The following is a 16,064-nucleotide window of genomic DNA, read 5'->3' as shown; positions in this document are numbered from 1 at the left end:
CAAACCTGCTGATGGTTTGAGACCACCTACACAAAGTTGTTAAAGCTCAGAAATATCTGGTTATCGATTTTAGAGGATTCATTGTCCAGTGGTTCAAACCTTACTTAGGGCCTGGAGATTGGAAAAGACACGGTGCTCTGCTTTTGGTGGTCACAGGTTCCCAAGCATCCTGCTGGGAGAGGAAGCACAACCTCTAAAACCAGGTATATTGAGGCAGAGCAACCAACAGGCTCCGACCTAAAAGTGTGGCATGGTCGGAGAGCTGGATCATGACTGAGAGCTCACGTCTTTCTCCAAACATCTCAGCCCTTGGAGGTTCAACCAGCAGCAAGAGCAAAAACCAAGGCAAAGCAGAATTAAAGGCGAGATTGCAGAGAATCTCTTGGCAATTCTACCTGGGAATAAACAAAAGTTTCATTTGCAAATAGAGAGCCTGGGGCTAAAAACATGCCTGCAGGCTCTCCAGCTCTCCTGACACTTTTTCTACAGCCTGAATCCACTCAAAGCAAGAATATCTACATGAAACACTTGGTGTTTTATTCCCAGGCAGGCTGGAGGGTTTAGCACTTTACCGCAGAGGAAGAACTGTGCAAACCTGGATGCAGTGGTTGATTTTACCACTTCAAACTAAAAAAAACACAAAGAACCAACTCTAAATATTTTAAAGGTAGGGATTGCTTGGTATTAGCACTAAGCATTTACATAGCACTTGCAGTCTGTAGGCCACCAAGTGCTTGTCCAAAGTGCTCAAATATGACTTATCCCCATTTTACAGATGGGAGAACTGAGGCACAGAGAGGTCAAGTGACTTGCCCAAGGCCACGCAGTCAGAGAGTGGAGGCAGAGCAGGAAAGTGAGCCCGGCTGTTCTCGGGTTACACCTCGCCTGCTAAAAACAAACCAAAAAAAAAGGCCTATGCAATCCAGAAAACCACCAGCCACCAAACCTACCCTATTCTGAAGAGGAAATACATTCTGGTGAAGAATTAGAACAGCATTACTGAGGGGAACAGGGGACAGATAAAGGGAGGGACACAACCCCGGCAAGTGTCACAGCCAACACATCCGGGCTGAAGGAGGAGGAGAAAAGGGAAAATGGTGAAACCAGCAGCAACGTATTTTAAGCTGGCGCAAAACGCTGGGGCTTAGCTTTGCACGGAGCCATCCACGTCCATCCGCAGAGCTGGGCACTTCCAGATGCTCTCCCCGGGGCTCAGCACCTGCCGACGGAGGCTTTGGGGACCCACGCAGCCAAACCCCGTCCGCTCGCACGCCTGCGTCTCCCCACGTCGCGGTTACCGGCAGAGATGAAACCATCACAACACAAGTGAGAAATCACATCGCCCCGCGGCACCGAAGGACATTTGCCTGAGATACACACAGAGTGTCGGGCAGAATTAATCAAACCCACCCTCATCAAAGCTGGCACGCGCCGCACCTGGAGGGGGAAACGCCCTCAGATCGCATCAGCCCCCGTTACCTGCGCGCTCGCACGGCACCGAGCACGCGTTACCGAGGCTCGAGTGCCTTTGCACGCAGGCAAACGGTGATTTCTCACATTGATTCGAAGGCTCAGGGTCTTTCTGGCTTTTATCCCTTTCAGAGATAGGTAAGGAAAGATGTCACGGATGGTTTTGCTGCTGTTACCTTCACGTCAAGGGAGGCTGGGAAGGGGGAGGCAGGGAGATTTTCACAATTACAGCTTTGATGGGAATATTTGGTCGTGTTTTTATCATAATCAGATTCATGGGATTACCAGTTCCTGCCTGGGTTGTTAGGTTCTTGTCACTTAATTACACCCTGTGTCATTCAATTTCTTCCGGCGATTGAGGGCCAGCTGCTCAATCCCACACTTTCCCCCTGAACACGCGCTGCAGACACAGATGTCTAAAGCTCCATCCGTGCCTTGGAAGCCTAGAGATCTTTCCCAAAACCGAGCTGCAACATCCCCCCCCTTCCCACCCCACCCAAACTGTTTTGGGGTGGGGGAGAAGTGGATTTTAGGAACACCCAGCCCAAAACATCCTCCCCAAATCATCCCCCAGGTCCCCCCAGCTCGTCCCCGCCAAACCCCTCAGAGAGAGGTGACAGCACAGGGGTGTCCCCTCCCTCCTTCCCATCACCTCCATCCCCCCGTGGTGACAACCAGCTCCCTCCACTGCTCCTGTTCAACCTCCAGGGACCGGCGCTAGGCTAGAGCAGGGTGGCATGCCCGCTGGTGTCGTCGTGGTCTACGCTGTTGAGAATGGCTGTCTGGTCTTCAGGGAGCTGCCGGTGGCAGAGGTCGTCCTTCAGTGCTGAGAGCCGGGCAAAGGGGTCCTGACGAGGGTGTCTCTTCTTCTTGCGGAGGCAGACAGCTTCGTCAGGCGACAGTACCTGAGAGCTGGGAGGGTGCTGAACCTGGGAGGCAGAGCCGTCTGGGAAAGGGGGAGAGAAGGCAGATGGGACTGGAGCCAGCAGCAGGCAGAGTAGAGAGAGCGCTTTGCTTGCTGGAAAAGGGAGGTGACAGCAAGCCTAGCCCTGAACCCGCAGCGTGGCAAGAAGGGAGAACGCTGGGCATTCAGGGAAAATGAAATTAACACTCGAAATCCAAATAAATTACTAAACGTGGGAGATGCATGGGAAGGACTCAGTTTGGAGGAGCAAAGGAAGGACAACCTGCAGGCAAGCAGCCTGGGGAGACATCCCTTTGGGAGGCAGGGAACAAGGGCAGCATCCAGGAATGGGCTTGGAGACCCCCAGCGCTGGAGCCAGCAGGGATCTGCCTGAGCTCTGCTCACAGCAGGACACAGGGAACGCTGTTGGGGACCGCGAGGTCCTCGCACTCACTGGGTTGTTTTCTGGATTTCGACGAGCCCTTGGATGACTTTTTGGGCTTCTTTATCCGCTGGTATTTCAGAGCTTCGAGCCTCTCAGGTGCAGCAGCGTCCCCGGGCGGAGATGGACGTTTTCTAGGAAGGAAAAGCAGACACGCGCCATCAGCGGCTCCCGGCCACGCTCGGGCCTCTGGACGTCCCCGGTGGGGGATCGGCCGATCCCAGCCGCCTCTGCCGTGGAAAAGGAAGAGGTGAGAAACCCGGGGCCGAGGGAGCAGGGCCAGCCAGGCGTGCCAGAGCGCGGGATGGAGGAAGTGAGGCGTCCCTGCTGTCCCCCTACGTCTCCTCCAGGTTTTCGAGCGGCACCGCGACCTGGCCGGTGCCATCGCCACGTCCAATGTGGGCACCCCCAGCTCACCTGCCTGCCATGCCAACACTGCTAAACAAAAACAGGACGGGGCAGATCCTATGTCCGATAAGGCATTTCTGGGAAGTGGTAGGAAACCCCTTGGGATGGAGAGAGAAGAGAAAGAGAGAGGCAGAAGCGGCACGGCAGCATCGAGACGGGCACCACGAGCCACCCGGGGCGGACAACACCGGCGCCACAAACAGCAGGGAGGCAGGATCCTGCTGGCCCTGCTCCCACAGCCGGGAAAACCAGGGGCCACACGACAGACAGGGACACCAAGGGCACACACCGACAGAGCTGGGACAGGTACCTCGTTCCCAGGTCCCTGTGAGAAGCGACAACAGAAACGCGACAGCACAGGAGCATCTGCTCCTGGAACAGCAAGAGGCTGGGAGCTGGAAATGGAAACACTGACAAGGTTTTACTGCAAGGACAAGGAGGGCATTTGCAAAGGGGTGCTTCCTGCAGGAGACCAGCAGGTGCAAGGGATAGTTTATCAGCTGTACCCCTTGAGGAACTCTTCTACAGGAACCAGCTCAAGATGTGGTATCCTCCCCTTTGCAAAGAGATTTTTCATTTTATTTCCTTCACTGTACCTGTTTTTCCCATCCAAGGCCTGGAAAGCACGACTGCTGTAGAGAGCAGAGCATTAGAGGAAAACGTTTTCCTTAGGAGAGCAGGCAGTCCAGCTCTTATCTATAACACATCACAGCATCCCCCCTTTGCGCTGCTTTCCCATCTCCTTCCCCCTCTCCATTTTACTTCCACAACCCTCCAAGAGTCACCAACTCCTAACGCCACAGAAGAAGCCTGAGGCCATCTGGGATAAACCCAAGCCCCTTGCAGACAAGGTGTCCTGAGAAGATGGGAAGCCTCCACAAAGCACCTTTCACTGCGATAAAGCCAACACTTTAAGCCAGGCTCCAATGAGGAAAGGAGATTTAAACCAGCCTGCCAGCACCCTTCACAGGAGGAGATGACTCTCTTCTGCTCTCACAACTTGGTCACCAGAGGTCAGCAATGAAACATTGTCACAGGAGCCACACAGAGGACAGTGCTGACGGCAGCTCCTGCATCCATCTGTGACCAGGGCAGGGATCAGCAAATCCTGCAAGCCACGGGCAGCAGGAGGGCAGGAGGAGCCACCTCAGCTGGCTGCAAGAGGCAACATCAGTGCCTTCAGACTCCTCCTTGGGCACAGAACCACTGAGGATGATGCCCCCCTGTCTGTCAGCAAGGTGTGCCCCATCCAGCATTGCAAAAACACCGTGGCTGCTGGCAGGAGCAGCAGGGAAGGGGCGAGGACACAGGCTGGAGCACAGACCCTGCACTCCTGGGCTGTGGTACCAGAGTACAGACACCCACAGAGTGTTTGGAGCTCCTCATCTCCCCTGGCACTGAAGACCCCCTGCAGGCTTTCCCCTGTGTGTCCCCACATGTGCCACCACTGCAGGGCACAGTGTGACAGCAGCACTTCCCATCCAACATCCCAAGTGTCTCCAGAGCGTTGAAATTTCAGCTGGAGCGCACAGGCAAGGAGCTCCCGGGAGATTTTCCCCTTGGGGAGCAGAAGGGGTTTTGGGTTTTTTTTGAAGATGAGTGTGATTGCAAAGCTTCTCAGTTCTGCTGGCAGCACTGGAGAGCACCCAGGGAAGTGCAGCGTGAGGTGAAGAAGCAGCTGAGGCGCAGCAGACGCAACAGAAACCCAAACACTGGGCACAGAAAAGCTCCTTCTCATGTTTTCCAACGCAACAGAGACGTCAAGGTGCGGGGAGCTCCTGGAGAGCCTCTGTTCCAGCTCCCAGCAGAGCATCACATCAGCCAAAGATGAAGCAGCTCATTAGACATGCCGGGAGTCCCGCTGGCTGGATCCAAGCTTTTCCTCGTCAGGAAGACGACGTTTACATTTGCAGAGCTCAAACACCTTCCCAAGTGCAACCAGCCTCTTGTGAGAGATGCTGCCAGCAGCAGCAGCAGCAGCTCTACCCTCTGAGCTGAACCAAAACACAGCCAGCCACACACATGCTGGCTGAAGGCAGGACCCACAGGTCACAGCATGGCATTTCCTGCAGCAGTTCCTGCTTGAATGGCCAGTGACAGGCTTTTCCCACGTAGAGCCACCATTCTGTGGGGTGCACAGGAGTTACATTCCTGCAGGTACTTGGCTAATGGTGACTTCAGCTGCTCCAGCTCCACTGCCCACAGAGCTCACATGTGCCAAGCTCTGGACATCACCGAGCTCAGTGATCCTGCCACCATCCTGCCCACCAGCACCTTCCTTCTACCACCTCTTCCCTCCACCCAGACAGCTTTGCCACTATTATTAAAGCTCAGCCTGTAAAAGTCACTTGCTCTTTCCACTCTTTTTTCTTTCTAAGAAGAAGCTGTTGTGGCATGCTGACAAAATTAAACAGATTTACATGAGGGATTATGAGGAAATTGCCTGAAGCTCATTTCCACTAGTTCTCCGTAATTGAACTCGTATTTATACACACAAACATAAACAGTGAGTGCACTGAACCCATGTGTCACCATAAATACTGTCTGACCTCTGGCAAGGAAGAGAAGCAGAGGACAAAACGATGCTACTCAGCAGCCAAATTTTATCTACTCTACCCACCCTTTATCTCTTCAAAGGGCGACGATCCTTCCAAATTAATTTTCATTTTAAGCTCAGCCAAAAGCCTCTTCCTGCCCCAGAGTTCACATTTTGGGCAGCTGCCCACGCACGAGGGAGATCTTGAATACCAACAGATGAGATGTTCAGGGAGGCAGGCAAACTTCTTCTGGAAACTTCAGCACAGAGCCAAGCAAAGGAGCTTTGAGAAGCCCTGGTGAATTCCTGGCACCAACCTTCTGCGAGGCACCACCAACACCTGGAGCAGCAGTTTTCCTCAAGTCTTCAAAGGAAAACCCTTCTGCATGAGCAAGTGTCTGGACTGCATGGACTGGGAAGCACTAGAGAGGCCACAGAGGTACTGAAGGACCTTCAAGCGTCCCAGGACAGGAAAAGGAAGTAGAGGAGAAGAAGTATCCAGCCCAACACACATCTCAGCTGCTCTTCTTCAAATGTCCTTCCACGTACAAAGCAAAGATAAAGGGAGAAGACCTCTGAAAGAAGACCCACTCTTTCCACTCCGAAGGGGACCCAATATAAAAGAAGAGTCCTGGAGATACAAGGATACTATACATATATTTATATATATTTAACCTCATAGAGGTCTCAACACACCCTCCCTGTCTCCTCCTCTCCTTGAGCCAAGACACTGACATCCAGGAACAGCTTGGGCATGTTAGAGCATCCACTTGGATAAAGAAGAGTATCCACTTGTGTCCTTCAACCCTTCATTCTCCTCCCATGAAGAGCTCAATTCTCCTACACGAGGCTCCTGCCAGTCAGAATTCCCACTCTGCCCTGAGGCAGCGCTGGCTGCTGCCTCCATCCCGGAACGCTTGGGATCCTTCAGCACAAAGAGGTGCCAGAGAAACACCACGGTGACAGCCCCAGGCCAGGGCTGCTGCTGCTGCCAAGGCATGGCCAGGAGGGAGGGAGGAAGGGGCTGGTCACAGCGGGGAGCACACCAGAGAAGGGGTGCCCTTCTACAGGTCTGCAGACACCACAACTCATCTACACAACGGACTGCACCACCATGCTGACGGAGAGGAGAGAAGGCGAGGGCAACGGGGCAGGGCTGGACAGGAAGAGGGGGATACAGTCACGGGGAAAGGGAGGAGGAGAGAGGAAGATAAATGAAAAAAACAGGAGTGAGAAAATATATAAGGAAATTAAAGAGACTGAAAAGAAAAATAAAATAATAGTAATAATAATAATTAAGAAAAGAAAAGAAAAACGCACTCAGACAAGCGGACTCACAACTTCTCCAAGCGGAAGGAGGCATGGAACACATGCAGAGGATCAGCACATGGACAGTCTTTAAAGGGGAACCTGTTTTCTTTCAAGTGGGGAGCGAGGGCTGCTGCTCCTCCCGCACGCCTGGCGCCAACATCCCCTCGTCACTCAGCACTACGCCACGGCCAAGCCCCCCAGCTCCCAGCACTGGCAGTGCTGCCCCAGCAAGGGGGGCCTGGGGAGGCCACCAGGGCAGGCTGCCATGCCGAGGGGCAGGGGAGCTTGGTGCCTTGTCTGTGGTTTTTGGGTTTCCCTCTGCAGGGAAATGACAGCCCCCTTTTCCCTGTTCCGAGATGCGTGCTGCATCCTAAGAGAAGAGGATGGGAAAACTCCTTGTGCTGGCTCAGTAACCACATCATCTATCCCTGCCCATCCATAGAAACTACCTGAGCTTCACCTAGCAAAAGCCACCATGCTGCAGCACGGAGCTCACATACTGCCTCTCCTTCTTCTCTCAGCTTTTAATGCTGCAATAGAGAAATCTGGCTGGTCTGGTATAAAATCCCTGTGCTCTGCATGCACTGACAATTTTATGACCCCAAATCATCAAGAAATTACTTGGCCAGGCTCTCTGCAGGATTCCTTGCTTATTGAAGGGAGATTTATTCTTCTGGTTTCCCCTTTTAGGGGATAATGACTCTGGAGTTGCTCCTGTGACTGCAGCTCCCAGCAGCATCCTGGAGTAGGACACACGTCCTGCTCCCATCCTGCTCCTGCTCCCATCCTGCTGGGCAGTGTCACCCTGCTCCTCAAAATCCATCAGCCCATGGCAGCCACCACTGGAGCCAGCCAGGATCTGGGAAAGGGCCACACCAAACTCAGACACGAGCCTGGGCTTATCTCTGCTGTGCTAAAGCCATGTCTGCTCGTGTCCCTAATGCTGCCAGAGCAGGGAAGTGCCCCAGAGCAAGAACAAACAGCCACATCCCCTCTGAGGGCTTCCCCATTTCCCAAAAAGCCTGGCACAGCCCAGATCTCACCAAGGCTTGGTGCCAGCTTTGCTCCTCATGGGATACCCTGATCTGGGATCAGCAAGGAAAAACAGAAGGAGAAGGCAGCCAAGTGCTCAAGAGACTTAGATGAGTTCTGTCATGCCAAGAGGATGGCTCCTCCACGGAGCACACACATCCCACACTCCCTCCTCGCCAATCCTGCTCTCCCCACTCCAGGACAACCCTCCAGGTCAGCTGGAGGAATTCCCCTCTCCTGGAAATATCTCCCTGATTTCTCTAGGCACCCTGCCTCTCTCTGATGAGGCTTTTCCCAGCCCAACAAGGCTCCTCAGGCTGTTGGAGAGAATCAGGCAGGACCTTGCCTCTTCCCAACCAAGGCAGCAAAGCTAAGGAAGTTTGGGTATGGCCAGGCCCTTAGAAACTGGCCCATCTACAATCCCATCTCTGCTTTCAAATCCAGCCTGGCTCATGGCCAAGTGGGTCAGTGTCAGTGCTGCCAATCCTCTGGGTCACAAATTACTATCATCCCATCTGGATTTGGCAGTTTTAGTGATACTTTTCTGCTTCTATGGTCTGAAAACCATCTCCAGGTTACTCCATCCCAGTTCCGGAAAAGCCCATGGCTATCTACGAAACCAGCCCCATGAAGGCAGCCCAGGAGGAATTTTCTTGGAAGAGCCTTTCAAGATCAGCTTAGGGCTGTTTAACTACAGCTGGGTCATAAGAAGTCAAAGATTTCTCCAAGGAGAATTTCAGGGATGGAGGGATTTTCCCAAGACTACACTCGTGATGGGAAGGAAAAAACACCTTTCTGGCAGCCTGAGACCATAGTTCTGCTGCCACCAAACATATGATCCATCCTAGGAGAAAGACTTCTCCCATTTTCTGTGATTGAGGAGACTTTGGAAAAAGACAACAGATCCAAATACTGCTGGAAACAAAATTCTCCATGTGCTGGACTGCAGCTGGAGACTGATTTTTGGAGCCCACCCTAAGCAGGCTGTCTGCAACTGGTGGCTCCAGAGGTGGCTGTTTTTCCTGGCTTCAGGGGACGGCTGTGGGCTCCTCCTGATCTGGATCATCTGGGACAACCCCACCTCAACACACATCTCCCTAACTCCACACAACCCTCGTGCACCCTGCCAGGGCCAGAAGTGCCACGTGTGTCGCCATCCCTCAGGAAAGGAAGGGTGGCCCAGGGAGACGGCAGCTCGGCTCATCCCAAACCCCAGCCCCGAAGGCAGGGCAGCAGCGTGTGCTGCTGGGAGGGGAAACCCAAAAGCCACAGAGACTGTGCGTCCAGAGGTGTTTCCTAGTGTTTTCGCATTCCTTATTCCCCTTTAAAGGAAGAGATGGTATTGGAAAAGCCCCTTCCGTGTCCCCTGTCATGCCCCGCTCCCGGCCACCCTCCACAGCACCCACACCATCCTTTCGGACATGGATCACCCTTACCTATTGAGCTGAGGAGAAGCTTGTCTCGACAACACTGCCCAGATAGCTGAGATTAATCAAAAACAAAGCAGTTATCAACACCCGCAAGGAGCCGAGCTCCGCAACACATCAGCACGTCAACAACTCCAAAGGAAAAAGGAGGGAAAGAAACCAAACTGAAACACAAACGAAACGAGGCTGGAGAAGAAAGGGGGAAAGAAACAGAAGAGAAAGGAAAAAAGAAGAAACAAAAACGATAATCAACGAAGCGAATGGATACACTGCATAAAAGCACGGACAACAGTGCTGCTCTAACACGGCTCTGTCCTGGAGCTGGCTCTCCTTGGCATGCCCTGCTAGAGACATGGACCTGCGACTACATCCCTGACTGCATCGCTCCGTAGCTGGGTTTTGCAGAGGCACACAGAAGTCATTTCAGGCTCGTCCAGCTGCTCTCCCTCCCCATCCTCTCTCCCCTGAGCCCTCCTTCCTTCCTTCCTTCCGTTCAGTGCTGGAGGGATCTGCTAAGGCCATAGCGCTTCCAGGTACCAGAGGGCGGGAGTGAAATGCGGAGGGCACTGCGGGGTGAAACGCTGCCTCCCCCCTCCCCAGAACACAGCCTCTCCTCCAAACACCTCCGACCGCGCCGGCTCCGCGGGGCTGGCGGCCCCGGCCCCCGACTCCTCTCCGCCACAAGCCGGAGGAGGGGGCTCGACCCCACCACACAAGAAGCCAGAATGAAGCGAGACGAAAGGATGGGACGAAAGCACGGCTACGGGGTCTAAGGTGCTGTGAAAGACGGAAGGAAAGAGGAGAAATAGAGAGAAAGAGAGAGAGAGAGAGAGAGAGAAAGAGAGACGCTTTTGCCTGGAGCAACCCTGGTACCTGGAAAACCAGCCGCTACTGTCTAGTGCAGCCACATCCCTCTTTAGGGCAGGATCTGAGCGTGCCGGCAGCCTCCCGATCTCCGCTGGGCTTAGTTTATTTTTATTTTTTCCTCCTCTCCTGACATGCTGCTGGTGTGGCTAAGTCCTTGATCTCTCCCTGCCCGCGTCCTGGGGCTGCAGCATCCCTTTTGCAGGTGGGGCGGTGACCGTGATAGCTGTTTCTGTCATGCATTAAAGCTCTCTAGACTCCGCGGGAAGGAAGAGGAGGAAGACAGAGGCGCGGCGGCGGCGGCCCTAACGTTCGAAGAAAGCCAAGAGCCAGCAGCTAGAAGAGGAAACAACCTCCAGTGACACCAGGACACTTACCTAAGCGAGCCAGGTCTTTGTACACCTGGTAGACGGCCCGTAGCCCGAGTCACGGCACTCCCAGATTCCCAAGGGACCGGGAAGGTCGCCTGCCTAAAACCCAGCGCTCTCGGGCGGCGGCCATGCAACCCGTGCCCGTGGCACCAGCCTCTGCCTAGCAAAGCCCGCGGGACGCCGTCTCCAAAAGGGATGCTGCAGCGTGCCCAGAGAGACCCTACCAGTTGGGATGGTGATGGCAGGGAGGGAGTCAGAGGGAGTGGGTAAGGCAGGGTTGGGGAAGCCAGGAAGGGGCCAGGGTGGGGGTCACCACGGGGCTCACACACTTACCCTGTGGCGGCTACCGTGGTGGTGGATGTCGGCTCCGGTTGGAGAATCTCCTCGCCAGCCCTCCTCGGAGAAGGGATGTCTCCGAAAACATCCATGGTGTCCACGGGCAGGGAGGAGCCCTGGGAGTTGGAGAAGCCGGTGCCCACGGGGGTGAAGGCGGTGGTCGGTCGGAAGCTGGGGCTGTCCCCGCGGCTGCTGGGCGCCGGAGATCCCGTGGAGGACGGCGTGGATTTGCGGGAGAAGCTGACGGCCGCGGGCGGCTGCAGCGTGATCTCCGACACCTCCGCCTGCTGGATGAGCCCCGGGCGGGGCCGGGCGCGGGCAGTCAGCTCCGGGGAGCTGTTGCGGGAGCTCAGGGGACTTTGGGTCAGAGGAGAAAGCCTTGAAGGTTGTAGCACCACCTGATGTAAACTGGGCTCAGCCCTCCTGACCTGCCGAGGGCTGGGCCGAGGTCGGGGTTGGGGCTCGTACCACCTGGTGTCCAGGCTGAATGTGCTTGTGCCGCTGGGGCCGACGGGCTCGGACGGTTCGTGGTAAGGCAACACGGGTATGCCCATACCTTGGCTGGTATGTCTTAGCTGCCCTTGACATCCCATGGGTTGCATAGGTTTGTCCTGCCACTTGGTGGTAGTGGGCGCGGAGGATTGACCCCTGCCCGGTGACTTGCCGGTCCAGCTCTTTGGTGCCTCCAGGGGCAGGATGCCCGAGTAGGATGCGGGGACCACCTGGAGGGAGGAGGGGGGCGGCCCCCGAGGAAGGCAGCCCGTGGGCTGGGAGCCCTCGCCCGCCTCGCAGGGCTGGAGCTGGTGGGGGAACGGCGCAGGGGCCAGCTCCAGGCTGCCGAAGGGGAACTCGGCCCTGCCCCAGGGCTCGGGGGACCGGCCCCCCGTGGGGGTCTGGGCCAAGGGCAGCGTGCTGTTGGAGGCATTCTCCCCGTTCTCCTCGGGGATGGTGGGGTGTCCGAAGGGCCCCTCGGGGGGCAGCGGTGGGGAGGACATGACTGAGCTCAGTGGGCTGACTTCTGGCATGTAGAAGGGCGGCGGGTCCACCTCCCCGGGGCTGCTGCTGCTGAGGTAACCGTAAAACTGGTGGTGGAAAGCCCGGGGGGCCGGCGGGCGGGCCTGGCCGGTGGCCTGCAGGGTGCCGGGACCCTCCAGCGCCCGGTGGAACCGGGGGCTGTATGCTGGTGGCTGAAGGTAGGACTCCTGGCTGGAGGAGAGAGGGGTGAGCTGGGCTTTCAGGGCGGTCACGGCGGCGGGGACGACGGGGTCGTCATTCTCCTCGTCCGACTGCCTGAACTCGGGGTACATGTCCGTCTCCTCCACGAAGGGGAAGCCCTCGATCCGCCGTGTCTTCAGGGAGGGCTCCATCTCCGCCGGGTCCATGACGAAGCGCCCGTCCGGCCCGCGGCTGATGAGCTCGATGGGAGTGGTGGCCTCGGCTTCGGCCTCCGCCTTGGAGACGCTGTACTTCTTGCTGCTGATGGCTCGTTTGGTCTTCTTGTAAAGGGAGAGCTCCTTCTCCTTGGTGGGGCTCAGCATCCGCTTGGCCTGAGGGCCCTGGTCGTCAGAGGACTCCGAGGGGGGACGGAGCGTGCGGATGCTCTCGGGACTCACCTTGCCGGAAGACAACCTGGACCACAGGGGAGAAAAACCGAGAGGGGATGGTCACCTGGAGTAGAAAGGAGGCCTTCTTGCCCAGAAGAACAACTCTGGATCCAGAAAACAAAGTGCTACCAGCTCTCAAAAGAGGAACCTCTGGAAGAAATTGGCAGGGGCTAACCAGGATGGCAGAGTCTCACCAGCAGCACTGCACAACATCCCTGCTCCTTGGGAGGGCAGCTCGGAACACTCGGGGCAGAAAGCTCACACCAACACCTTGCAATAAGCTCCACCAACACCCCAACACCTAGCAACAAGTCCACCAATACCTTGCAACAAGCTCCATAGCCCCACAGGGAAAAAAGACACATCCAGAGCTCACTTCCAACTCTTTCTGACATTTTTTATGTCCACCTGAGCTATCCATACCCAGGAAAGGCCCTGAGAAGAGGGACATCAGGCAAATGTTCCCTCCCGCAGAACTCACCATCTCACTCAGAGATGCTGATGGATCATTTCAGACCAACTCTTTCTCCCATTCTCAACACTCAAACTTTAGGCTGAGCTCCTCAAAAGGCAAAGAGCACCAGGCCAGTTCCCTCATCCCTATCTAGAAAGCCTTGGGCAAACAGGACTGAGAGGCAAAAGACAGCAGATCCAACAGAGTCAGTGCAGGTTATTCCAGTGCAGTGAACTGAAAACAAGTAAGATTCAGATCCACCAGCACCAGGACATTTTGCAACAGTCCAGGAGCCAAAGAATGAGGTGTCCACATCCCAGACTCTTGCACTCCCACCAGGAAGGTGCTCCTGCTGATTTGCAGCTACACATGCTCTTGATGGGCTCTGCAAGGAGCTGTGGTTTCTGCAGCACCACGATCCACCACCTTTGGGCACATGTGGAAAGAGGCTTCATCAGGGCACTCTTCAGGAAAAAAGATGAATTTTCCAGGAAAAAAAGAGCCAACAGAGAATGACTCATAAACTACACCGAGCTGGCAGGAAGGACTCCATATGCAGCAGGCTAGTCCTTGTCCTAAGGAGCCCTTTCCAAGTGGTGTGGTATTGAGTTCCATCAGCCAACTCCAGCTTTGGAAAATTTTCACAGATCCAGGCAGGGTCATCTCTTAGGCTCAGTTTGTTGCATTTGTCCCTGCTGCTTTCTGCTCCAAAGCCCATTTGTCTCTTGTGAACTGCTGTGTTCCCAAAAGTTCAGGGAACACCCAAAAACAACTCTCATCAGGAGCAACCAAATAAGGACGAGACATTTCCATTTGAGCTTTGCAACGACTGTAGGAGGGAGGCACCTTGAAGACCCCACAGCCTGGTGCTGCAACTAAGACAGATACTTACGGGGACTCCAAACTCTTCCTGCAGTGGGTTATCGAGAGAGGAGGGTCTGGAAGAGAATAAAAAGGGGAAAGAAGAGAGAACGCTGAGGAGGCGCAACACCACAGAGACAAGACACACTCAACATCAAGACAACAAAAGACACTCAACAAGAGGCCAAGGTTTCATTGCTCCAGTGCTTTAATGGTTGCTGACAACAAACAGCTCCAGTCACAGGGTCCTGCCCGTCCTGCTGCCGCAGCCCCGCAGGCTGGAGGAGACGGAGCCGCTTCTCTGCCCTCTCCAGCTCCACAGCCACCCTTTCCCCTACCAGCCGCTCCTCCATGGAGGCTGCAGTCCCAGCTTTTGGGAAGCAGAGCAGCAGGGTGTCCTTTGGGGTCTTCTCTAGCCCAGCACTGCCCACTCCAGGCTGGGAGCAGCTGGAGAGCCCAGCTCTGGGGGAATCTGCAGGAGGTGAGCAGTGCCTCCCCGTCTGCATCCCAGAGGACAGCCCAGCCCTAAACCCCCGGCTCTAGGAGTTATCACCACGTGGGAGAGCTCCCTCGGAATTCCCAGGCTATTTTCTCTGGCGCCTCTTCACCCACCCTGCCTCTCCCGCTCCCGACCACGGGCGCTTTCAGGCTCAGCCGAGGGAGGAAGTCAGGGCTTCACCTGAGGACGCGCACGGACCAAGAAGAGACAGACAGGGAAGAAGGTTACGACCACAACACAAGAAGGGGGGGAGAAACGAGGAGGAGACAAGGAAAGAGGGGAGAAGCACACCAGGGATGGACTCACCTTTCTTGCGCTTGAGCTTGCGTTTGCGTTGCTTGTTGACGAAGCAGGCGGCGAGTGTGCTGAAGAGGATGGCAGCAGCCAGGAAGCAGATGGTGGCAACGATGCCAGCCAGCACCGGGCGGGCTAGGCCCTCGTCCGTCAGGTCAGGCTGAGGGAAAACGTCTGGGGAAAAAGACACAATTACAGTGTTACACCTGCTGCCCTCCCCAGGGAGCTGCCACAGTGTGGAGGCAGTGAGAGTCTCCAGGAATGATAATCTCTGCAAAGACCCAGCCCACCCAGGGAGTGCAATCAGCACTGCTTAAGGGATTTGGTGATCACACCCCAGATCACAGAATTATAAGTTAGTTTGGGTTGGAAAGGGCTGTTTAAGGCTGTCTAGTCCAACTCCCCTGCAATAAGCAGGGACATCTTCAACTAGACCAGATTGCCCAAAGCAACCTGATAAACCTTTTTGTGTTAGCTGGTGGACACTGAGGGAAGCAGCCTCCACACCGACCAAATGCATATTTATGTCTAAACACACACAACTGCAGCAAACCTGCAGTCACCTCCTGGCTGAATAACATGCTGCAGCAGCACAAGCCATTTCAACCTCTTTGTCAGTGCTTCATTTCAGCATTCCAATGAAAACTGGGCTCCAAACCCTTATGACACCCCTTTGCTGTACAGGAGCACACGTGAAGCCTCAGCAGAGCTCAGCTGTGGGCACGTGCAGATGCGCACCCTGCACACCTCAGTGCTCCTGCCGTGTGCCATATCCAGGATCACCACGTTCCCCCATGGAGCCCAGGTTTTCAGCCTGGGAGAGCAGCTGCCTGGGGCCGGGCACCTGCCAAACCCCATCAGCAAAACTGGGCGTGAGGAGCAAGGGCAGCGAGCAGTGAGATTGGAGCAAGGGCAGCGAGCAGGGGAGGCTGCAGCAAACTCTCCTCAGCATATTGGCACCACTTGGGGGCAGAGAGAGACCGTTGCATCGCAGCACAGCTCAACAGGGTTTTCCACGAGAGCCAGAAAATCCGGGCTTGCCTCATATCCCCGTCCCTTCCTGCTGCCCTCACCTTCCCCAGCGCCATCACAACCCTCCTCCGCCTGCCCCCTCGGCTGGAGGAGCATCCTCCGAGCTGCATGCGCAGGGAACACGCACCGACTGCAGCACGTTGCAGTCTCCCGCTTGCAAAGCTCTTTTCCCTGTGGACTCTGCACTGCAGTGCTACGTTTCCCTCTCTCCACCTTTCA

The 16,064-nt window shown here is 55.5% G+C and overlaps 1 protein-coding gene across 1 annotated transcript in view; it reads right to left on the bottom strand.

Moving 5' to 3' along the window:
- Positions 1 to 481: 481 nt before the first annotated feature.
- Positions 482 to 16,064, bottom strand: part of IGSF9B (immunoglobulin superfamily member 9B) — a gene marked incomplete at its 5' end in the record, with an annotated part of 42,121 nt that continues 26,538 nt past the window's right edge. The window contains 5 exons of the mRNA XM_083877891.1: positions 482 to 2,416; positions 2,829 to 2,950; positions 11,099 to 12,730; positions 14,052 to 14,097; positions 14,826 to 14,987. Of these exons, the coding sequence (XP_083734017.1) occupies positions 2,193 to 2,416; positions 2,829 to 2,950; positions 11,099 to 12,730; positions 14,052 to 14,097; positions 14,826 to 14,987 (2,186 nt within the window). The 3' untranslated portion in view covers positions 482 to 2,192. The remainder of the gene's footprint in view (positions 2,417 to 2,828; positions 2,951 to 11,098; positions 12,731 to 14,051; positions 14,098 to 14,825; positions 14,988 to 16,064) is intronic.

Source organism: Zosterops lateralis (assembly GCF_965231275.1).
Source record: "Zosterops lateralis genome assembly, chromosome: 25".
Taxonomy (NCBI): Eukaryota; Metazoa; Chordata; class Aves; order Passeriformes; family Zosteropidae; genus Zosterops; species Zosterops lateralis.
Note: the sequence above shows the minus strand (reverse complement) of the source record. Positions and strands in the feature narration are given on the sequence as shown.